The sequence below is a fragment of the Melospiza melodia genome, chromosome Z (assembly GCF_035770615.1).
Source record: "Melospiza melodia melodia isolate bMelMel2 chromosome Z, bMelMel2.pri, whole genome shotgun sequence".
Classification (NCBI taxonomy): Eukaryota; Metazoa; Chordata; class Aves; order Passeriformes; family Passerellidae; genus Melospiza; species Melospiza melodia.
This window is the reverse complement of record NC_086226.1, coordinates 36185994-36210191: the sequence shown is the minus strand read 5'-3', so window position 1 is coordinate 36210191 and position 24198 is coordinate 36185994. Positions and strand designations below refer to the sequence as shown.

Here is a 24198-nt window from a genome sequence, read left to right as displayed (position 1 = left end):
AAGTCATGTCTATGGACACGTAAGTACACTCCTCCATGCAACAGAAGTTACCATCCCCAAAGCAGGACAGCAAAGCCAAGTCCTACTATACTATATAATTCCAAGAGCTTATTAAAATAAACCAAAACAAATTTTCATATTAAATAAATAATACTAATAAAATCCAGCAAAATTTACAAACTCTCTTCAGTATAGTGACAGATGACAAAAGTTACTAAAACTAACATTTGAGCTCATGTATTTTGAGAGAATATAAAATGCCAGATAGTGTTGTCTACAAACCCATCAATGTAAGACATACAATAAAATATCACAACCAGATCATAAAAGAGCATCTTTTTATTGTAAGCAGGGATTTAGAGTAGTAATTTTAAAATTATTAGCTGTGCACCTTCTAGAAATTATAGTTTCGCCATTGTCTTTGTACAGTCAATCGTGATTTGCCTTTTAGTTACCTCAATACAATAAGCAAAGTGACTTACCATTCTTGCTGACATCCAGTTCCCTGAGATTAATGAGATTTGCAATGGATGCTGGCAATGTGGTTAGATCATTGTCTGGCAAACTCAGCTTGTGTAGGGACTGACAGTTAAAAAGTTGCTATTGAAACAAAGGAAAAAGTGAATGTGATTTTCTCTCAGTTTTCTCTATACAGCTTTTGTTTTTAACCCCTTGAAACTTCTGACCTCATGGCCTGAAGACCAAGCTATTTAGAGCTTTTGTCTATCAAAAATTTTTAAATAGTTTCATTGAAAATTTACTCATTAGAAAGCACAAAAAATTTACACATCAGAAAGCAAAAAACTGTAGATAGGTACAAGGCAGCAGTTATGCTTAATCCTTCCTACAAATGCCTTCCAGGATCTCAAAAACTGTAACCTGTAGTTACATATAGACCTGCAAAACATTGCAAAACATTTTCTATAATAGACTTGCCATGTGACAACCCAGAGGTAAACAGAGTTTATTCAAGAAGAAAAAAATTGACAGACATCTTTTGAAGTAAAATCGTTCTGGAACACAGAATTTCAGTAGGTATTCACCTCCTCTAAAAGTATAAATTTCATTTTGTTATGTCTCCCAATATTTTTCCTGTTCATGCTTCCTACCTTAAGTACAAAAAAAAAATCAAAAAAAGGTTTAAAAAACCCTGAAAACTAGTGAAAAATATTGAACCAGTGAAAAAATTGAAACTAGTCAAAGTTCAAGCTAGGAGTACAGAGAACTGTCTAATCCCTTCTGTACACATGCATTATCATCTTTAACAAATAGCTCAGAGCCAGATCTCTTCTTAAATGCAGGGTACCTAGAGATTCTTCCTCAAAAGTTTAACAAATTGACAAAGCAGGGAAAATAATCTTTAGAAGAAGAAAAAAGAAAAAAACTCAGAAGATATGCAGAAAACTTACACATAACATAAAATAACTATCTCTGAGTAAGCAATTGAGAAGTTTAATCTGAAAAATTTATGATGAGTATTTCTTTCATTACAGCTTTGGATAAGATCATTCATTGACTTAGTGAATTTCTCTTTTGGAATTCTGAGAAAATATAATAAAATACCAGGAAGGGTTCATTGACTAAAAAAAATTATCCCAATCACTATCATACCACAAGCTCAGTTTGACCAAAATTTTTGTGTCTCTCTCAACTACAAGGCCACTATTTGAACCAGAGACTGAAAGTGCCCCATTCTTGTAAAATTTGTAAAATACTGCCCCAGAACAAAAGCAGACATGAATTAGCAAAATAGACAGTTAAAGGAATGAGCTTTAAGCTGTCTACTGCTGTTTCCAACTCTCCAGAAATATGCCTGTTAGAAATTATTTATCATTCATTAAGGCTTTGAAGAGTTTCAAGTCACTTAGGATATGGTGATGAGCTCAGGTGTTTTGGAGCCATTCCCTTATTTCAAGAATATATACTTAGACTCTTTCCCTGGAAAGCAATAATCTAAACTCTTGGAATCATTAGAAATTTCTGTGATAACTTAGGTCAAGGCATACGCAGCAGGAATTGCAAGATCCCCTAAAGGAAAATGGAAGGGGAAAGGAGGATGATGTTGACTTTGCAGTTTCCTTTTGTAATTCATAATTACTAGTAGTAAATGCAGGAAGCCACATAATTAAAGGCTATTTTACTAAAGAATTCTTATTTCTTCCAAACATCAGAGTGAGAGAAAAGTAAAACTGTTACAGTTTGAGCTTTTCAGATCAAATGCACACTGTAGCTCCTGGAGTAAAAAAGCGTACTTTTTCAGATGTGATTTAGCATATAGGATGAAGGAGGGTGAAACAATTTCAAGCGTTAAGTCAATTTTGAAGCTAAGACTACGTACCAATATTTCATGTAAAGTCAATTCCTTCCCTACCACAACCTTTCTCCCCTCCAGGTTGCTCATACTGTTGCTCATACTGTGTTGCTCATAATTTGCTCATACAGCTAAATTAATGAGCTACACTGTAAGAACTGACTTTTGAAATAAGCTGGAATTCTGAAAAGATTCAAAGCAATTAAAAAAATCCAACAGCCACACTGATGGGTCATAAGGTTGACAAGCAGCCTCAAAACAGTTGTGTTGTGGCATACAAAGGTGAGAGCACAAAACAGTACTAGGGCAAGGAGAAAAGGCGAGAGTGGGAATGTCTTAACAGAGTTTCTGAAAACTAGAGAGGGCCTGATAAGTATCACACCCTTCATATTTGAAATGTCTTAATAAAAAGCCTTTTTCAGAGTTGGATAATAAAAAATAAAAAAATAAAATGGAAAAGGAACACACAGCTTGAAACTCTGGGTCATATTGGCTAGGATAATTTCAAATATTACAGGCTTTCCCCCTATAGTTCTGCTTGGAAGTTTAATTATAAAAATTTTGGTCAAATGAATAAAAATCACTTTGACTACATCTTCACCACCTCTATTCTCTCTGCTTGTGTCCTTTGCCATATTTGAATTTATATGTGGGGGTGTTTTCTTCTGAAAATTGAAAGGGTAGCAAAAAATAATGACCAAAATTACTTAAAAGCTGGAAAAAAATCTTTAGTTTCTCAGAAATTTGCCTTTAAGTATGACTTATCCTAACATAAAAACACATTAACTTGAAGAAAGTGTAGGCTATTACATGTCCCTGCAGTTAAGAAAATAAAACCAAAACCCAGAAAGGAACAAAAGACAAATGTGCAAGCAATCTTTCTACTCACAATCTCTCAACTCACATTAAACTGTAGACTAGACCAAGGCAAGTGGTAGCCTACCTACTTCACAATGCACAGAAACAGATTTATTAGCCAGTCTTTTCTGCTTTGTAACTCTCTTGAGCCAGATCTGTTGCTTGAGCAATTTCATTCCAATTCATGCAATAAAGTACTCCAGCTGGAATGCATAAACTTCCAGTCTACCAAGGCTGCTTCATGGCAAGCTATGGCCCAAAAGCTGAAGCTGGACACTATTAGCTTCTGCAATGCTGGTAAAATAAAGACATAAGTGTACCTAAAAGCAAAATCATCCAACATACCTTTGGAAGCTCTTCAATCTGATTAGCATCTAAATATAGTTCTTCCAAGGTCTTTTCAAAAGTAAAAATCTCCTTAGGCACCTGTTCCAGGCTGCAGTGAGAATAATCAAGTGTAGTCACAGTTTCCTCCTCTCCACGCAGACAGCGGCATGGCACCAGCCGCAAAAACAAATTCCGCTTCGTTGTCATTTTCAGGCACTGTAAAAGGGAAATTGGTCAATTTAAAAACCAAGACAACCTCAGAAATACTCACGTGCAGTTTCTCAAACTTCCACTGACCACTAAATACTGAAAAGAAGTAGTATATATATGTTCCTGCATATTTATTTCTATACACGAGACACAGTGAGAAGCACGGACTTATTTTCTTTTAAGTACAACAGAACTCTAATGACATTAAATGGGGTTAACACACCTGCAGATACCAGAAGATTAAGCCAAAGTTTAGCCTATGACTTGTCACCAACTAACACAATCCTAACACTGCAGAGAATCAGAGAACTTTGAAATGGGCATTTCTGAACTGTCAATTGTGCCTTTATAATACAGCTTATCCCACCTCTGCAAAGATTAGTGGGATATTTTTGTTTAGCACAATAAAATTCACCCTCTGCAGAGAATTAAAGTGTAGCTACAGGAAATCTAATCAGGTTTTTTTTCTTCTGTACATGTAAATTCACATACCTTAATTTCAAATCCCTCATTTAATGACAGAATACAATAAAAAACCCTAGCTTCTACCAACTGTTCTATCTGCAGTTTAAATGGACAGATTTTCAAGATAACAACACGACCTCTTCTTGCAACTTCACTCCCTTCGGAAAACTTCAACACATCTTGCTGTGCACACTGGAACAAGGAAACTTCATGGGAATGTTTTTGGGAATGTACCTTTCTTCCTTTAAACTCGCTGCTACAACAGTTTCCTCTATTCTCCATGACTACATTATTCTGCATTATCCCTATTCATCCTGAGAAGGCAAACCTAAATGGTGCTGATTCGCTAATCACTTACAGCATACACCAGCAATGTTCCTGCCTCTTTTCTCCTCAGCAACAGCACATGTTTAGGTCTCTTTCTCTAATAAGCAATGGATTCTCACAAAATCTTCAGAATGTCACCTCAGGTTTTAAGTTTGGCTGAAATTAGATGACAGACTTAATTTTTCAAGAAGGACCAACATATGCAGACGAACAACATGATCATGTCAGCTTCATTTCCTCAGGAAATTAGTCTAAAAATACATACTTCTCCAAAACACCACTGAGTATTTATTTTCTCAATCAAACTGCCAACACTCCAAATGAAAATATGCCTTTTTTATCTCCTTTTTTTTTTTTGAACTGCTGAAATTATATTTCAACTTCTGGACTAGTGACAGGAAAGTTTCTCCTCCAAATGCCAAAAAAGTCTTTCAGACACATTTAGCAGACTGCAGTTCAGCTTTCAGACAGTATGTTAGTAATCCAGGGAGAACATAAAATACCATGCCCATGGCACTATGTAAAGTCACAAGCAAGACCCCTTTTCTAACTAAGACACAGAAACAAGTAATGCACTTGGATTTTCCTCTGTGTGCAGCTTAGCTTTCCAAATACTTCACAGTATGTATAATTCATATGGCAACAGATCAAGGGACTGCTATATTTTAGTGTTTTCATTAACCAGTAGTAGAATTTATCACACAGGCTGTGAACAGTCAGATTCTACATACATCCATTTAAAAAATGGAAGAAAACTTTCCATTAGAATAATGGAATGTCAAAACCTCTTTTTTAAACAATGGTTCCACATTGCTAGAATTTTGTTACAATGTTGATTATCAGAACACAGCATTTCATATAAAACTGCAGTCACATTTAAACAAAAATTGATCTAATAATTTTTTAAAAAACATTTAACTGTATTGCAATACAAAGACATTGGAGATTGCAGATTTCACACTGGGGATCTTCACAAAATCGAAAAGTCAGCAAAACAGATAGCATAACCTCCTCCTGCCTCTTTCACAGGAACAGACTCAAGAATGACATCCTCTAGCCACCCACAGACAGATGCCAAGGATGCTATGGAAGCTGATGTGCTCACTAGATCAAAGTTATCCATGCCTTCTCCAAGCCTCTGATGCTGCACATGAAAGCACAAGTTGAATTCCCTGGCCAACATCTAAAAACAAAAAGCCTTTGACAAAAAGGAAATTTTGTCTCATTTTGCTAGTAGTTCAGAGAACTGCAAAGCTGTGGAAAAACACAATACTTCCAAAAGAAGCATCAACAGCAGTCTCTTTAAACAGGAGTATAAACAGAAGAACATATGTCACGGAAACAAGCATTGGAAGCAGAGATTGTACTTGTGAATTGATTACCAGAAGTCTGGCAGGGAAAGGCACACCTATATCCCACCAGCTGCAGCCGTCAATAAGTTCACTTTGTCCAGCCATTTCAACTTCTGAGAACTATATTTTGAAAGCAGAATATTAAGAAGTTTACTATATGCTTCATATGATGAACAAAAAAAAGATACTACTCGCCATTCAAATCCCTTAAAAACACATTCATTACACTGCCCCCTCTTCTTCAGTGACTGCTCTCTTCCCATGGGATCCTACCAAAACTCATAAAGCCTAGCAATGCAAAACCCACACACAACTAGTTTTCCTTACTTATTCCTTTATTTTGTAAGAGAGATTTTGAGCTTTTGGAAGGCATGGGGGAAGAAAGATCTGGTAAAAAATCACATGCATCCACAGCACCATAAACAGATTAGTAAACGAATGCCTGGACAATATCTTCTTCAGTTACCATGTCTCTTTAAGTATCTAAACTCACAGCACATCTTAAGCCAAAACAGTCAAAACTCCTATATGAAATGCCAAATAAACAACCAAAGCACTGGTTTGACCAACCTGGGTATATATTTAATATATATATTAACTGGTAACTCTTCAAAACCTAGAATGAACCAAGAAAGCTTCATTTAAGTGAAGGCAGGAAACTACAATGTGATTTATTTCAAAATTATTTTATGTTTGTTCAAATTTTACTTATCTACACATACAGGAAGAACTGTTTAACACTCACGTTCTACAACAGAGATGGCTGCCAATACTAGGAAATGGGTGTGTCAGGATAGTGGTAGGAAGCATTCCCCACTGTCACTTCTCTACAATATATGTTTTATAAACCAACAGTCAGACATACACACTTCTTATCTGTCTCTGTCTACCCATCTTGTGGTCAGTTGCCCAAGCAGAAAAGTTGTAATGAATGAAAGGAATGAGAACATACAGAAGAGAATCCACTGTTAGAACTATCAAAGACAGGAAAATGTAATTTCACACACATGTGCTTTTCTAATGTTGCTCAGATAGGAACTTCTCCATGTTTAGTTTGAGTAAATACAGAGAATGTAAAAAGGGACACAAAGGACAGTGATTTTTTTCCTGCCCATAAAACAGGCAAGTCTAGCAGGCAGAAAAATCTTGATTTCCTAATATACCACAATATCAGACTACCTAAAGCACCAAATCCAACAATGTAAAATTGTCTTGCAGACCTACAAGATTGTGATGGCTTATTTTACTCCACCATTTAACAACTCCAGTTCTTTATGAAGCACCTTGAAGGGAAAAAAAAAGGAAAAACCCGAAACACAAATAAAACCCTCTTGTTCCCTAAATCATTAGAGGTTAGGTTAAACACAAGTTTACCTGAGGTTCAGTGTTCACAGCCAACAGGAAAATTATGACCCTTATATAGTTCTTGGGTTGCTTTGCATTTTTTTTTTTCACTTCTTGAAGGAATAGGAAGGGAAAAACCACTCTGAAAAGGCTGCAGGTGATCTGCTCCACCTTGGACAATGGTCTGCAGGGGAATCTCTGTTCTAGTGCCTGGAGCACCTTTGTCCCATCCTTCACTGGCTCTGGTATCTACAGGGTTATCTCACATATTCCCACTTTTCTTGCCTGGCTATTGTACAGTTGTTTTTAATGCTTCCTTAAACATGTTATCACAGAGGTGCTACCAAGATTGCTGACTGACTTAGCTCTGGCCAGTAGTGGGTCCATCTTGGAAACAGCTGGAATTAGTTCCACCCAGCATGGGGGCAGCTTCTGCCTGTGGTGAAGTCACACCTGCAGACGCTCTGTAGGATCCCAGAAGATAAGGGGCTAAATGTGTTTGTCTCAGACACCAACAGCAGGGTGGCTGTGCCGCCAACCAAGGACTTCAGGTAACAACAGCCAAGGACTGCTGGCAATAACATGCTGTGAGAAAGAACAAGATGTGACTGGACAAGGGGCCACATGGAGGTAGGACAGCACTCCTCTGGGACAAAGGTCTCTGATCTACCTCCTGGAGATAAGCACAGCTCAGCACAGCACAAACAGAGAAATGGGGTGGAGAAGCAGGCACAGACTCTGTGGGGGGAACAACACCACCAAAGACCCAAAGCCCTCTGACTCATTTCCACAAGGACCTGGAAAAACAGACAGCACATGATAACTAATTAACATTCAAAATCCAAAACTTTTCTCTGGGTCAGGGAAAGCTTACCAATTAAAAAGGCACCCAAAACGAAGCCCAAGTGCATGGGTGTCCCCTGAACATCCTATTGGCTGGATCAATACTGAAGCCAGTACTGTCTGTCTCTCACTCCCTCTCTATCCATCTTTAATTTGTCTCTGTCTCCTTCTTTTCACCCTACCCCTTTATCCAAAATCTACTTCTATGTATTTACATTAGGAGGCGTAGGACTAACATACCAGCTTGCACGCCATATTTAACTAACTAACAAAACTTCATAAGCTTTTGTGGATTCTCTAATTTTAGTTATTCCTTCTGAAAAGCATCTACAAATCTTGGTTTCTCCCTTCCCCTTTTAGGTGGGACATCATACGCCAACTACTAAATCCTTGCCACCTACACCCAATACAAACTATAAATAGTAAAACTGAATAGAATTCAATAATGTAAATTACTGTAAAATGAAGCTGAAAAGAAAAGCATTGGTTTGAAGACAATGGAAGAAAACAAGATAAACAGCAAGCTTGAGTATACACTAAATTCTAATTCAGAAGAAATTAGCATCACTCAGTGAACCATCACTCTTCCCTTCAACTCTGATGATTCCCTGCATACTGCCCTCATCTAAGTACCTGGCAGTCCAACAGTATATGGAGACCTGCCAGAATCCCATGGGACATTTGCAATTTACCCTCAAGTAGAGCTTAGGATCACAGTAATTTTGTCCTCAGTCTATGTTAATTTATTTTGAAATTAGTCCCTTAGATCTCCTATCTGATGCTAACAGGATGGGATCACTCATGGTCAAGAAAGCACTGCTTCCCCCTCCCAGGCCTTGTAAAAGGATGTTATATCAGCAGCAATTGAAAATGAAACCAGGTATCAGATGTCTAGACAGAAAGGCAAGTTAAACTAGGCACCCAAAATACACAGTGAAGTACTTTTTAGTCCACCTCACTGTCTACAAACTAGTGCAGAATTATGGAAGTGACCACATGGCAAGATAGTGTTGGGGAGCACGTAACCTAACATGCTGCCTGACAGACACAGAGAGGTTTAACTGACCAACTGACAGAAGTCCCAACATTTTCATGTCAAAACAAAGAATTATGAAAATGCTTACAAGGGTTTTCCTCTGCCTAAAGCAGCAACAAGCACCACAGAAGACACCAAAACACAGACTTTGCGTCTTCTCAATGAGAGATGCTATACTGTGAAAAGTAACAGCACAATTTAATTAATGTCTTCCAGTTAAAAACAGCATTAATTCTCATGAATTTGGGGAAACTATAAACAACATAGCTGTTTCTAGAATGAAACAAAAACCATCCTACGTTTTCACAGTAAACAGAGCACAGAATTATTCACTCTTTAAACCCAAAGTACTTGGCACCTCTTACTCATCAGGAAATCATGGGGATGGGAGGGGAAAAGTGTGTAGGGGTGGCATTAAGGCTTGATACAGACTTCCCCTAAGATCAATCCAGTCCTCTTGGGCAGGAAAGGTGAAGTCTTAAAATAACAAACTGCAACCATTATTTTGCACACCCAAGCTTCAAAGTGTGTTTGTCTTCAATCCTTTTGCGTGTCATCTTCGGGAAACAAAAGGATAGCTCAGACCTGATGGCCACTGAAAAGGACCTGAAACATGCAAAGGCAGCGTGCATTGTGAAGAAGCTTTCCCTTTTTAAGGATCACTGGCATTCTCTGGTTCAGGGGTGAAGCCTTATTTGGTGACAATGCCAGCTTCAGGTATTTTCACTCCTTCACCCCTCTTCATCCCAGCTACTTCTTTGTCTCTTCTAGAAAAAAAAAAAAGAATCCCCAAACTGCTCTGGTTATGTCATACATTTCACTGAATGAGACTGGCAAACATACCAGTACAAACAAATGAACCAAAGTACTGCACTCTGGAGAAAGAACAAGTGGGTGGAAATAAAATGGACACCATTTTAATATGAAGCTATAATCTGAGGCTGCCTGGTTCTGGCACAAAATCAACGCTCAACTGCATCCATGGCTGTGTGTTCTCATGCAGGCAAGGAACATCAAAAAACACACTGTGCTTGCTCATAGACAGCATTCAGAGAAAAAGAAATAAAAGCCACTACCCTTGAAACAACAATAGTGAATGGTAACAACAGGAGGAAGAACATGTTAGTAAATACAGTGAATGGCCAATTGTTAAATAAAAACATATTAAGGATGCTTGTTAAATTTTTTTGAGAAAACTAAGGGAACAGAGAACACAGAAATCAGTTTTCTTTTTGATGATCCAGCATACCAGAATGCAACCAAACCCAGCCATTCTCCACTCCTAACTTAATACCAAGTTCAAAATTTTTCTTGGGGTTAGCTACTTTGCAAGTTCTCAGTGCCTCTATACATAAAAATAACCAAAACAAACCACCCAAAACCATTCACCCATCTCCAAGGGCCAGGGCAGCAAGACAGTATCAGTTACTTGGCAAGAAAAGCAATGTCAGATATGAATTCTGGAGAAATTTGCTTAAATTATCTCTTTGTTCCATTCTATAAATAAATTCTAAACAAATTTCAGTTTGCCATTTCTATTTTGCTTTGATTTAAAATAGTCAGAAATCCTTTACACAATTAGAATGTGAAGCTTCTCATCAAAACATAGTATAAAATCTTACTTGTTACAGTTACAATGCTGTTACCTGTATCAGTAACATTTTCTTTATGCAACAACAGCATTTTCCTGTTTCACTGGAATAAAGAATATCTAACTAAGTATGTTTTCTAGCAGATAGATACTTGTGATGGTGTTCACTGGGGTTTTCAGGTGAGGGAAGAGACAAGAATGTTGACTCCATGTTTCAGAAGGCATGATTTATTATTTTATTATATATATATATATATATATATATATATATATATATATATATATATATAATATTGTAACTATACTCAAAAGAATAGAAGGAAAAGTTTCATCTCAGAAGGCCAGCTAAGCTAAGAATAGAATGGAATGAATAACAAGGGTCTGTGTCTCAGAGTCCAAGCTAACTGGGCTGTGGTTGGCCATTAATTGTAAACATCCAAGATGGGCCAATCACAGATGCACCTGTGGCATTCCACAGCAGCAGATAACCATTGTTTATAATTTGTTCCTGAAGCCTCTCAGCTTCTCAGGAAGAAAAATCTTAAGAAATATTTTTAAAGAAAAGATGTCTGCGACAGATACTTTTTAGCTGAAAAGTTAATCTGAACTGCTTACACTAAAACAAACCTCATGAGTTAATTTTGACAAGTAAAATCCACCCTAAGGACATCAAAAGAACTCTTTAGAATAATTAGTTATATTTATTTTCTGCAATAAAGCAGTCAGCAGTACTTAACAGCCTTATCATGGCAAAAGCTTAACAATGACAAAACCAGAATGACTCTGCCAAAATAGAGCAAAAGTATAATTTTTAAACTGAGAAGAAGAAAATCTCTGGCAAATAACCTATGTAATAAAATATTCTATTTCAAGTGCAGCCTCTAACTGAAATGCAGTAATACTCAATATCCTTATGAGCCCAGACCAAGACATCAGTAAATCAGATGTATATGGGAGTACAGATCTGTAATTCAATAACCCTAGTATTTTTGGGGGAGAGACAACATGACTCAGCACACATGCAAGAAGTTCCTGCAGGTCATTGATGGTAACTTTTTGACCTAAGTCAAAAGAGAGCCAACGAGGAAAGGTGTGTTGTTGGACCTTGTCAAACAAGCCAAGAAGGACTGAGAATGTGAAAGTTGGGGGCTGCCTTCTTGTAGCAACCATGAGATGGTGGAACTCAAGATCCTGTGTACAGGAGGTAAAACAGTAATCAGGACCAGAACCCTGAACATTCAGAAAGGTAACTTCAGCCTCTTCAAAGACCTGCTTAGCAGAATCTCAAGGGTTAGGGCTCTAGAGAAGAAGGAGGTCCAAGAAAGCTGGTCAATATTCAAGCATCATTTATTTCCTCCACGCTCAAGACCAGTGCATTCCCATGAACCAGAAATTAAGCAAAGGGGGCAGGAACCCCTTATGGATGAGCAGGGAGTTTCTGACAAATCTTGAATAGAAGAATGAAAGTTATGGAATGTGGAAAAAGGGACCGGCCACATGTTAGGATGACGGAAACATTGTCACAGAATGCAAGGAGGTGACAAGGAAGGCCAAAACCCACTTCCAGTTGAGTCTGTAAAAGAATATCCAGGACATCAAGCAAGGCTTCTACAAGTAGATCATCAGCAAAAGGAATACTAGGGAAACTGCTGAATCAGATAGTTGTCCCAGTGAAGGAAGACAGAGAGAAGGCAGAATTACTGAATGCCTTCTTTCCTTCAGTGTTAACTGCTGAGGCCAGCCCTCAGGAATCCCAGACCTTGGGGGAAGGAGAGGAAGGCTGGAGAAAGGAGGACCTTCCCCTGGTAATTGAGGCTTTAACTAGATAAGCTTAACATTCATAAATCCATGGGCCTTGATGGGATGTACACACAGGTGCTGAGGAAGCAAGTAGATGATGTTGCTAAGCCACTCTCCATCATCTTTGAGGTGCCCAATGATTAGACAAAGGACAAAGTTAGTCTCGTCTTCAGAAATAGCATGAAGGACCCTGGAAACTACTGGCCAGTCAGCCTCCCCTCCAACCCTGGAAAGGTGATGGAACAGAACATTCTGGAGGTCAGCACCAAGCGTGCAGCAGAAAAGAAGGTCATCAGGAGCAGTCAGCAGGAATTTCCTGGGGGGAAATCATGCTTGACCAGTCTGACAGCCTCCTGTGACGGCAGGGCAGGATGGCTAGGTGAGGGGAGAGCAGTGGTTGTTGTCTGCCTCCACTTCACCAAGGCTTTGGACACCATCTCCCATAACATCCTCATAGGTAAGCACAGGAATCATGGTTTAGATAAATGGCAGTGGGGTGGACCAAGGAGTGGCTGAATGGCAGAGCTCACAGGGTCAGGATCAGGGCAGCAGAATCCAGTTGGAGGCCTGTAGTCAGTGGTGTTCCCCAGGCATCAATACTGGGCCCAGTCTCACTCAGCTTGTTTATCACTGGCCTGGGTGAAGGGATCCAAGGTACCCTCAGCAGGTTTGCTGCTGATCCAAACTGGGGATGGCTGATACACCTGAAGGCTCTGCTGCCTTTGGGCTGGGCCTGGCTGGGCTGGGGAGTTGGACAGGGAGAACCTAACGAGGTTCAACAAGGGCAAGTGCAGGGTCCTGCAGCTGGGCAGGAATAACCCCAAGGAGCAGCACAGGCTGGGCTGCCCCACTGAAGAGCAGCTCTGCAGAGAAGGACCTGGGAGTCTTGGTGGACCACAAGGTGACAATGAGCCAGCAGTGTGTCCCTGTGGCCAGGAGGCCCAGTGGGATCCTGGGCTGCACTGGGAAGAGCGTGGCCAGCAGGTCAAGGGAGCTGATCCTCCCCCTCTACTGGGCCCTGGTGAGGCCACATCTGGAGTGCTGTGTCCAGCTCTGGGCTCCTCAGTACCAGAGAGACAAGGAGCTCCTGGAGAGGGTCCATTGAAGGGACACAAAGATGATGAGGGGTCTGGAGCACCTCTCTTAACAAGGAGAGACTGAGAGAGCTGGGCCTGTTTAGTCTAGAGAGGAGAAGACTGACAGGGGATCTCATCAATGCATATAAATATCTCAGAGGTGAGTGCCAAGAGGATGGTGCCAGACTTCTCAGTGGTGCCCAGATACTGGACAAGAAGTAATGGCAATAAACTAAAACATAAGAAATTTCGGCTCAAGATGAGGAAGAAATTCTTTATGTTGAGGGTGGCAGAGCACTAGAGCAGGCTGCCCAAGGAGGTCATGGAGTCTCCCTCTGTGAAGACATTCAAAACCCAGACAGACCTGTTCCTTTTTAAACTACTCTAGATGACGCTGCCTTGGATGAGATGATCTCCAGGGGTTTCTTGTAACTGTAACCCTTCTGCAATTCTGTGAATTTAAGGCAAGATCTTTCATAGCAATATCCTCACAAAAAAGGGAGAGAGAAAAACTACAGATTAAGTTTACTGGAAAAAATTAAATTTTAAAATGTTCAGATAACCAAGCAGCTGTACTTGTTACTTTTTTTTTAAAAGTATTTATATTGACTTTTCATAATAACACTACTTAACAATACACAGCAACACACACACTGTCATAACACAATTGCAGCACAGTAGCTGCAAGTATGTTCTCACACATTTTCTTTTGCTATTTTTCTGAGACAGCCCTAGAAAATAACTTCCATCTGGACAGTAAATCTATCCAAATAAGTGCCAATGTAACACTTCCTCTAAAGAATGGTTTCTAATTGGATACCATTAACAACACTGCTGAGATTAGCATTAGATCTGAGCTTCATTTCTGATGTTTCACTTGATTGCATATTCTTTGGGTGTGTATTTGTCGTGTTACTAAGAAAACCTTAAGAGGGAGGAATAAATTGATTTTTAAAACTACTGCATTTGAATCTCATCCACTTCTCTTCCTTAGATAAAAAAAAAAACCACCATATAAAAGCAGTGATTTTTACAACAGCAAACTGAAGTCTGAAGGAAACTGCAGCAGTTCTACAAATCTTCACGGAATACGCAACAACCCAAGCTTCTTTAAAAGCATGACACTGATGTTTTCAGATGGCTAAAAAATTCCTTTACATTATTGAACTGACACAGTTTGAATTTATTTTCTCTCATTTTTAAGTTAATATATAGCCAGAAATATGAAATATTTATCCCAACAGGATATTGAAGTGCACTCCATCCCCCACCAGCCACGTCTTTTTTTAAAATATGCAGTTGAAATAATCATAGCTACCATGTAGCTAGTAATCACAGCTATCTGGTACAGCTAACTGGAACTAAGCTACTTCAGAACTGCTTTGCTTTCCGAACCCACTAATTTCTAATCAAATAACCTCATTTTCTTTCACTGCTATTATGAAAAAGATCCATGGAAACAAATTCCTGACTTTCTATACGAAGAAAACAATGAAAATTAAATAAACAAAGCAACCAGACTAAAGGATGGGAAGCTTCTGGCACAGCTAAAAAACCATAATAAACAGCTTATGCTTCAGGTTTAGTTTTTTGAGGGATTACTACTGTATGAGAAAATATTTTTTCGCATACAGGCAACATCTATTCCAGCAGAAAGGAAAAGATACTGTCTTAATTCCTCTAGTTATACCACCACAGTCCAAAGAGACAAACGAGCACAGTGGAAGTGAAGGCAGGAGGCAGTGCTAGTCATTTGCCCATAAGAAGCAGCAAACCTTAGGGTGCCGCAAGCACAGCTGAGGCACTGCAGCAACAGCACGGATTATTAGCTCAGCCGAGAATGCCAAAGCACACAAAGCTTACAGCATTGTAGGCTACACAAAAGGTTAGAAAACACAAGCATGTGCACATGCTTCTCTCTACTAAAGCATATGCTGTTTATAGAAATGCCAGATAAAATATGCAGAAGATTTTCTATCCTTTGAACCAGTATTTTATAGCCTCAAAACTAAAGTAATTGGGGAATCAATATTTATTAGCATTTCCACAATCTGAGCAAGGCTATTAATAAAATCAGAGCAGATGGAAGCTGCTGTCATATGTTGTTGGGGTTTTTTTCTGGGGCAGAAGGGGGACTAGTCAGTAACAGTTCCTCTACAGAAATTCATACAGACCTTCTGACAAATAAATACTCTACTGGGCACTCTTTTTATTCATAGAAAATACTTGCCTCTACAAACCCTTACACTATGAGGCAAAAGCAAGTTAGTGCCATCTGCACTGGCATCATTTAATAAAGAAAAAAGCTGATTCTGAACATGTGTTGCTTTTCCATAGAGCTTTGAAAGCAAATCCAACTTTGCCTTGTTAACACTTTTCCCATTTTTATATATGCTCTCTAGCTAAAAAATGTCAACACACCAGTAAGAGACAAAGGTTATGATGTGATGTATGTCTAGGCTTTAGAGCAGCAAACCAAAAATGATGGTAGGAGGCACAACAAAAATTTCTAGCATTTTTTCAAGTACCTTTTGTCCAAGTTTTCCAAATAAATATACTTATCATTTCTAAGAACTGAAAAAGAAAATTACAAAACTCAGTATTCTAAAGTTCTCAAGCCAAAAGCTTGTGTCCACTTAATGGACACTAAGCTTTAAAACAGAATTATTTTCCTTTTTCATATATTTCCCTTTCATGTAAATAAATATAATTTACTTGGGTCTTCAACAGATATTCAGAGCTTAAAAACCAGCTTTCAAAGTAACATGAGATGTGATGCAGAATAAAACCTGACTGCTTTGAAGGCATTTATAACAAAATATGAATAAATAAGAGGATTTCTATTTTAACACATTAGGCAGTTGGTCCAGAGGAAAGAAAAATAATGTACTTACCACTGTGTTACTTTCTTCTCCCTGCTGCTTCTTCCCTGAGCTTCCAAAGTCAACATTCTGTTTAAGACAAAGGGACAAATTTTACTAAACCCTATCACTACTAGATAAGAACAAACTAATATTTTATTGTATTGTATTAGATATATTTTTGGCTTTCAGAGTTTTGGTTTTGTTAAAAGAAAAGCTTTACATGTATATGAACAACAGCTTGAATATTTCAGAGTACTTGAAAGACTTCCAAGACAGGAAAACTGCATGTACTCTTTTAAAGGGGATCATTCTTGCATGTACAAAACATTGCTTTTTACCCCGTTTTTATTTTAACACACTCAGTCTACAAAGTCGTTTTATTTTTACTCCTTTTATAGTTACTATATTAAAATATTATGTTTCATACAGATTTCTCTTGCACACAGTTCTGAAGAATTCCATTAAAAAATACATCAAAAATTAACCAAAGATGAAGAGCACATTTTCGCATGTTAACTTCAGGAATTTTTTAGAAAGTTGCAACATAAGGCATAACAGATCTGATGCTAACTTCACTGGCATAGAACAATTAAAAACAAATGAAAGCATGGAGTGTTTTTGACTGAACACACACAAAATTAGTTGGCTGGAGTGATGGGAAGGATTAATTTTGCTTCCAACAAAGGCAGAAGTAGAACGTATCTTCAGAGACATTAAATGTCAACTCTGGTCAGACAGATCATCTAACCAAACACAAAATCATGTAGAGCAGATAAGAAGCTAAGTCAAGCAGAGTATAATCTGTCAAATTCTCAGTATCTAAAAAAGAATTTAAGTTGTGAGGATCCCAGTTAGTAGCTTCAAATTCAAAGGATTTGCCTATAAATGGAACTATATTTCATTTCTTTCCAGTAAAAGCAGAATAAGGCCACCATGAAATAAATAGATCCTGAAAGAGATTTAAAATTAACTTTTTCCAGGAGAAAAGCAAGTTCCTTGTTTTGGGGTAAGAAACAGATCAATGAACTCCCACAGAAGTCAGGACTTCCACAAAAAGACTGTACTACAGTCAAATTTTGCATATCACATGTCCTATTCCTCCTTTGGGAGTCACTGGTGTCAGCTTCTGCATTCATACCAAACGAACTCCAATACACTACACTGCACACATCTATACATTTATTTTCAATAGAAGGGCATCCAAGACATGCAAATAGCAAAGGATAAAAGTAATATTAAAGCCATAAGCCTTTCAAGCCTGAAAAAAAATTTCTATTAGTTTAACCAGTTTCAGAAATGCAAAGCAGAACCACTCAAGACAATTAAAAAGATCAAGAAAGACGTCAATGATCAAACCAGATTCTGAAATTTGGGCTCTTAGAAGAGTCAGTTAAATTGCCATGGCTGCATGCTTCTTTCCTTTCCCACACCACTTTGCTCCTACTGTGATCTTTACAAAAGCTATTTCAGAGGCACTGTACACAAATTCCCGACCAGAAGAAATGCAGGTCTGCAATAGTTGTGCTAGAATAAGCAGAATTCATCCAGAGAACACAACAGTGCAGAGCTGGATCTGACAAAGAGACAGTCAGCTGATTACGCCTCTGACAGATAAAGACTTAAGGTCAAGATTCTGCAGGCAAAGTACTCACAGTAGAATAATTATCAAAGAAATAGCAAGACCTATAATCATCACAAAAACAATAAACAAAAAGAGATTACTCTTGCATCATTTCCTGACACCTGTTTGGCTGCATCTATTGAAATGTCTAAAAGAATAAAATCCAGTGGTAGGCAGTCATTACCATTTAAACTGTTTGCAGGCTTCCAACCCAAGCAGAAGGAACTCATCCAATCTCAAACATCCAGAGGCAATAATAGAGCAAGTGTGTGTGCATGAGGGGAAGAATACATGAGGCTACCTGGATATTTCACGTCATGCTGCTTTATAATGATTTAGAAGCTGCACAAGTCTCTGAACAAGAGACATCAGTTACAAAATCAAACAAAAGCAATGAACTCAGTGCAAACGTAATGTCACTTGAAACTGTGACACTGAGTCACATAACCTTAAGCCTCAATCAAAAGATGACAGCTCAGGATGTGCTGTAGCTACAGCTCTAAGCATCAATGAGTTTCCAGTAGCAGAAACCCTCCTATCACCACACAGTTTGCACTAAACAACTTCTCTAAGAAAATAAAGTGGGATATTAGGAGGAGCTCAAAGTAACCATGCACCAGAACTGCAGAAATCTAGAGACAAGGGGCTAATGTGTTTGTCGCAAACACCAACAGCAGAGTGGCTGTGGCACCAGCGAAGGACTGCTGGCAATAACATGCTGTGAGAAAGAACAAGATGTGACTGGACATGGAGGTAGGACAGCACTCCTCTGGGACAAAGGTCTCTGATCTACCTCCTGGAGATAAGCACAGCTCAGCACAGCACAAACAGAGAAATGGGGTGGAGAAGCAGGCATGAACTCTATGGGGAGAACAAGACCATCTCTGACCCAAAGCCCTCTGACCCATTTCCACAGGGATCTGGTAGAATGGACTGTGAGTCGTAAGTAATTTGCATAGAAAGTGTGACATATCCCCAGGGCAGGGAAAGCTTATCTACTAATAAGTACTCTGATCTAAACCGAGGAAGTGGCCCTCATCAGCTGAATTGATGCTGCAGGCAGGACTGGTAATCTCTTTCCTTTTTTCCTTCCTTTCTCCCCCTCTTAAATTCATCTCTCTCTCTTCCCTTACACCCTACCCCTTTATCCAAAATCCAGGGTCATGTGTTTATATTAGAGGCCAGTGTACTAAAACACCAATTTCCAAGCCAAGTGTGTAATTTACTAATAAAACTTTATAAGCTTTTGTGGATCATCTGACTTCTCATTCCTTTCAACCAATGAGTATCTACAAATCTTGGGTGCTCCCTTCCCCCTAAGGGTGCAACATCACAAAGACCTCAGCTAGTTCAGTTCATCACTTTTTTAGCTGTTTTGCAGAAGTGGTAACAGGTGCTTCAGATGACTAGCAGTTACTTACTCTCAAGGTAAAAATATATAATGAAATCTTATTTAACCATACTCTAGGAAACTATATCAATCACATCAGACTGAGTCTCAATACATTTCCCTAACCAAAAAACTCTAGCACTCTGTTTTATGAAGGGAGTACTTGGGGGAACTATTTTATGTATATGCCCTGTTTGTACTCTTCCTTGATTAAAACCCAAATGCTACTAGAAATGCTTGCCAGCTGGTCAGACCAGCTCTGCTGGTCTGACCCAGAGCAGCCATTCCAATCACTGCACTCCAGGGGTTGCTCACAACTAAGTGGACAAGTATTTCTCATTTCACCAAGTATTTCATTTCCAACTTACCACTGGCTTTAGCCTACATAGGGTGAGAACAAGGCCAGATAGCCAAAATAAAATAGTGAAAGACTGTCTGAGCAGTCAGGGATCAGGTTAGAAAAACTAAAGCACTGGTAAAATTAAATATCACCAGGGGCATCAAGGGCAACTAGAAAAGCTTCCACAAGATATCTTCTTTGCCATACAGAAGGAATCATACAAACTTCAGAGGCAGATCCATGAGAACCTCCAAGTTCAACAAGCCAAATGCAAGCTGCTGCACTTGGGTAGGGGCAATCCCAGACATAAACACAGACTGCGAGGCAAATTCAGTGAGAGCAGCCCTGTCAAGAAGGACTTTAGGGTTCTCCTGGATAAAAATATGGACAACAGTGTGTGCTCACAGCCCAGAAAGCCAACTGTATCCTGGTCTGTATCAAAACAGCAGCAGAAGGAGGTGATTCCACCCCTATCCTCTGCCCTTGTAACACCCCACAGAAGTACTGTGTCCAGTACAAGAAATTCTTTACCATGAGGGTGAGGAAGCACTAGAATAGACTGCACAGAGAAGTTGTGGATGCCCCATCCTTGGAAGTGTCCAGAGAAGGAGGGTGTGAACTCGATGATCTTTACAGTTCCTTCCTTAGAGAAGAAAGGTGATTTCTATTATTTCTATAGGCATGCTAGGATTTCTATTAATTTTATTTTTTCCTTCTATGGGTGATAGAAGGAAGACTATGAAAATGTGGCTCCCCTCCAAAGGAAATGGGAGAACTGGTTACAAATGACATGGAGAAGGCCAAAGCACTCAATTACTTTTTTTTTTGTCTCAGCCTTCACCAGCAAGTTCTCCAGGCACTTCACCAGAGCTGCAGAAAACAAAGGCAGGGACTGGAAGAATGAAGAACTAGCTATCTGCTATAGAAGAAGATCTGGTTTCTGACCATCTAAGTGAACATGACGGTTCACAAGTCCATGGGACCTGATGAGGCGCACCCACAGACCCTGAAGGAATTGACAAAGGAAGTAGGTAAGCCACTAGCTATCCTACTTGAGAAGCTGTGGAAGTTCTAATGACTGGGAAAAAGGACATAAAACCACACTTTTTTAAAGGAAAATAAAACTCCATAGAATTTACAAGTCAGTCAGGTCTCACCTCACTGCTCATAAAGATCATTGAGCAGACCCTCCTGAAATCTCTGTTAAGGCACACTGAAAACAAAGAGGTGATTTGTGACATCCACCATGTCTTCACTAAGGGGAAGTCATGTCTGACAAATGTGGCTGCCTTCTACAATGGGGCTACAGTTCACTTCAGACCCTCAATTCTTTCAATTGGTTTTGGAGGTCGACTTGGAAAGAATACTGATGTACCCAGAACATGTAGCAAACTTTCATACAATAGATGAGGATATAGGGTTGTACTTCAGTGCAATGAATGAGGCCCACGCAGTTTTTACTTTCCCCAAACTGTTTAAGGAAACAAAAATAAAAACCAAACCAAACCAACAAACAAACGCCCAAAATAAAAACCAAACAACAACAACAAAAGAAAAAAAAGAAAAAAAAAAGAAAAAAAAATAGAAAAAATAGAAAAAATAGGAGGGAAAAGGAGGGAAAAGGAGGGAAAAGGAGGGAAATGGAGGGAAAAGGAGGGAAAAGGAGGGAAAAGGAGGAAAAAGGAGGGAAAAGGAGGGAAAAGGAGGGAAAAGGAGGGAAAAGGAGGGAAAAGGAGGGAAAAGGAGGAAAAAGGAGGAAAAAGGAGGAAAAAGGAGGAAAAAGGAGGAAAAAGGAGGAAAAAGGAGGAAAAAGGAAAAAAAAAGGAAAAAAAAAGGAAGAAAAAGGAAGAAAAAGGAAAAAAAAGGGAAAAAAAAGGAAAAAAAAGGAAAAAAAAGGAAAAAAAAGGAAAAAAAAAAAAGGAAAAAAAAGGAAAAAAAAAGGGAAAAAAGAGAGAGAGCGCAAGAGACAGAGAGAGAGAATGGATTAACCACAACACCCTCCTCATTTCAGCAAGGATTGGAAATAAGTGTGCCAGCGAAGGCTTCCTGAAGATAAGGAAAGCCTCATATCTCTCTCAAGGAAAGTACCAAGGCTATCACCATGACAACGTGAAGAAAGAGAGAAAGTCAAAAGATATGGACTTCAGTTGGCTCAGAGAGTGACATGGCTCCTTTTCACCTATTGAGAGAGTTTTGTTTCTTTTCCATGACCAATGGGCAGTGTATGTGTTTGTTAAGCAAATGTAATTATCTTGTAAAATTATAAAGGCAGTATGTTGCTTTAATAAATACATCTATACAGCCTTCTGACGGAGTCCTGGTGCTTTGCGTCATGTGACAAATAAGTATCTTAAAAACTGCTTGCTTCAGAGACATTTCAGGCAGCCTTTACCCCTTAATAACCATCCTCTATTTTAAATACTGAAAACAGTAAAACCAGCAAAATATTTCTTTAAATAATTCCAGGAGAGTATTGCAGAATCCAGATTATCTGTGCTTGTCCTTAACCATCCATTCATATTCAGCAGGAAAGTATATTTAGCTAAAGAGACTTTAGACTGATCAAAATCATCCACACTAGAGACTCATATTAAGCAGAAAGAGATCCCACAGTGATCCACTAAAATCAGTCTAGTAAACCAAGAACAATTTTAGGACAAAGAGATCAGTTGGTTTTTTGCTCTTTGAAATGGGGATGAGGAAGATGAAGCATTCCAAAGACTGAGAAAGAGCAACTGTATTCACCATTGGTATCACTGAAGACACCAAGATACCAGGTACAAGAAGACTTTGCCTGCCAAAGGATACCCATAACCAGATTTTTTAAGTGTCAGGGGAGTACATGAAGATGAGTATAATCATTTCATATGCAATGATAATAAATAAGTTTTACTGTCAGTGTTTACTCTCAAGATTCTAATTCACAACCTGCCACATTGGAGGGAAATGTGTGCCTTACAGTGAGCTAGCTTGAACAAACAAAACAACATATGATTTTGATTGAGGAAACAGAAGATAAACACAGCTGAGAAAATATTGATCTCTAGACAATATATCTTTTGAAATTAAACATATTTTGCACAAAGTAGAAAGGCCTGTAGACCACAGACAGTGTAGTCCATCTCAGATTCCCAGACAGGGGAACAAGGATGGATAAGAGAGAAGGACCAAGGAGACACAAAGGACCCAGAGAACACTCTCAAAAAACAAATTCATCTTGCTTTTACTGGAAGCAGATGCTGTCATCCTATCCCACTGTTTCTTGTTGTTTCAATATCTGAAACAAAGACAGAGTGAAGCAAAGAAACATGGAACTGTCTCATTGACAGAGATCTAGCAAGTTTCAGGGAGCAGAACTATCTATTGATTTGGGGTGGTCAAGTCTAAGACTTTAATAACAAAACATTACCTCAAGCAGCATGAGACTGACCTGCTTGAGGATTTGTTACCTCCTAGTATTAATGCTGTCAGAGCTGCTGACAACCAGAATCCTTTAATGCAGGAAGAGGACAGCTGGTAGCACATTCTAAGCAGGCACACAAAGGTTCACATTTGCTTCCAGAATGCTCCAAAATAACCTGCTGGTGTGCTGCAGGGGACATGCAGTTCAAAAGTGTTCTGCCAAGGGCTAAGGGTATGCTTATCAACATATGGATTGCAAAAGCATGACAGGTTCCTGGACTGGCTAACTTGCTGTATTACTTATATCTTAAAGAGTTTCACTGATCTGCCAGATCATCTACAGTTCTAATAGAGGTCTTTTTAATTATCTTAAAACTTAATGGACTGCCTAGAGTGCAATAAAGTGAAATTTTGTTATTTTCCATATCACAATGGCACTTTTGCACAAGACAGTTAAGGAAACACATTCCTATCTGTGCACACACAAATAAATCAGAGCTGATGGATTTTGTAGTTGACTACTTTTCCTTGGGAAAGCTAGTCAAAAGAGAGTGTCCAAGTCATAAATGAAGACTACACCTGTGGCCTCAATTTTTTTAAAGGCAGCATTTCCACCTCTGTGGATATAGCTACAAAAACCTTGTCTAAGTATTCTGAGTGCAAATTGTGTTTTTGCAATAAAACAAACATACCTAGACCTGCAAAAATTGTCTGGTGTTCAAAACTCCCTTTTATAGCAGCGCAGATAGTGCAGAAATGACCAATATGTCAGCATTTGATCTCATCACTGGAAAAATGCTATAACGCATATGCACCAGATTGGAGGAGTTTTGGATCTCATCAAACTGAAAGAAATCATTTATTAATCAAGACACCTGTTTCCCAAAGCATAAGCCTCAGCTCATATGCTCTGAAAAGTTATTCAATAATGTAAAGAACAAAATACCATGTTGTTATTAAACATAAACAGTTAGATCTACAACACCCTCAGGAGGCATAGCTGTTACAGGTAAGAATTATATTGTGACTTGTAATTGCCTT

The 24198-nt window shown here is 38.8% G+C and overlaps 1 protein-coding gene across 7 annotated transcripts in view; it reads right to left on the bottom strand.

Annotated features, from left to right (window-relative positions):
- Positions 1 to 24198, bottom strand: part of ERBIN (erbb2 interacting protein) — a 121759-nt gene that overhangs the window by 63249 nt on the left and 34312 nt on the right. For all 7 annotated transcript variants that reach the window (XM_063180469.1, XM_063180465.1, XM_063180467.1 and 4 more), the window contains 3 exons: positions 16435 to 16491; positions 3515 to 3712; positions 483 to 600 (listed from right to left, as the gene is read on the bottom strand). In XM_063180469.1, coding sequence (XP_063036539.1) covers positions 483 to 600; positions 3515 to 3703 — 307 coding nt within the window. In that variant the 5' untranslated portion in view covers positions 3704 to 3712; positions 16435 to 16491. The remainder of the gene's footprint in view (positions 1 to 482; positions 601 to 3514; positions 3713 to 16434; positions 16492 to 24198) is intronic.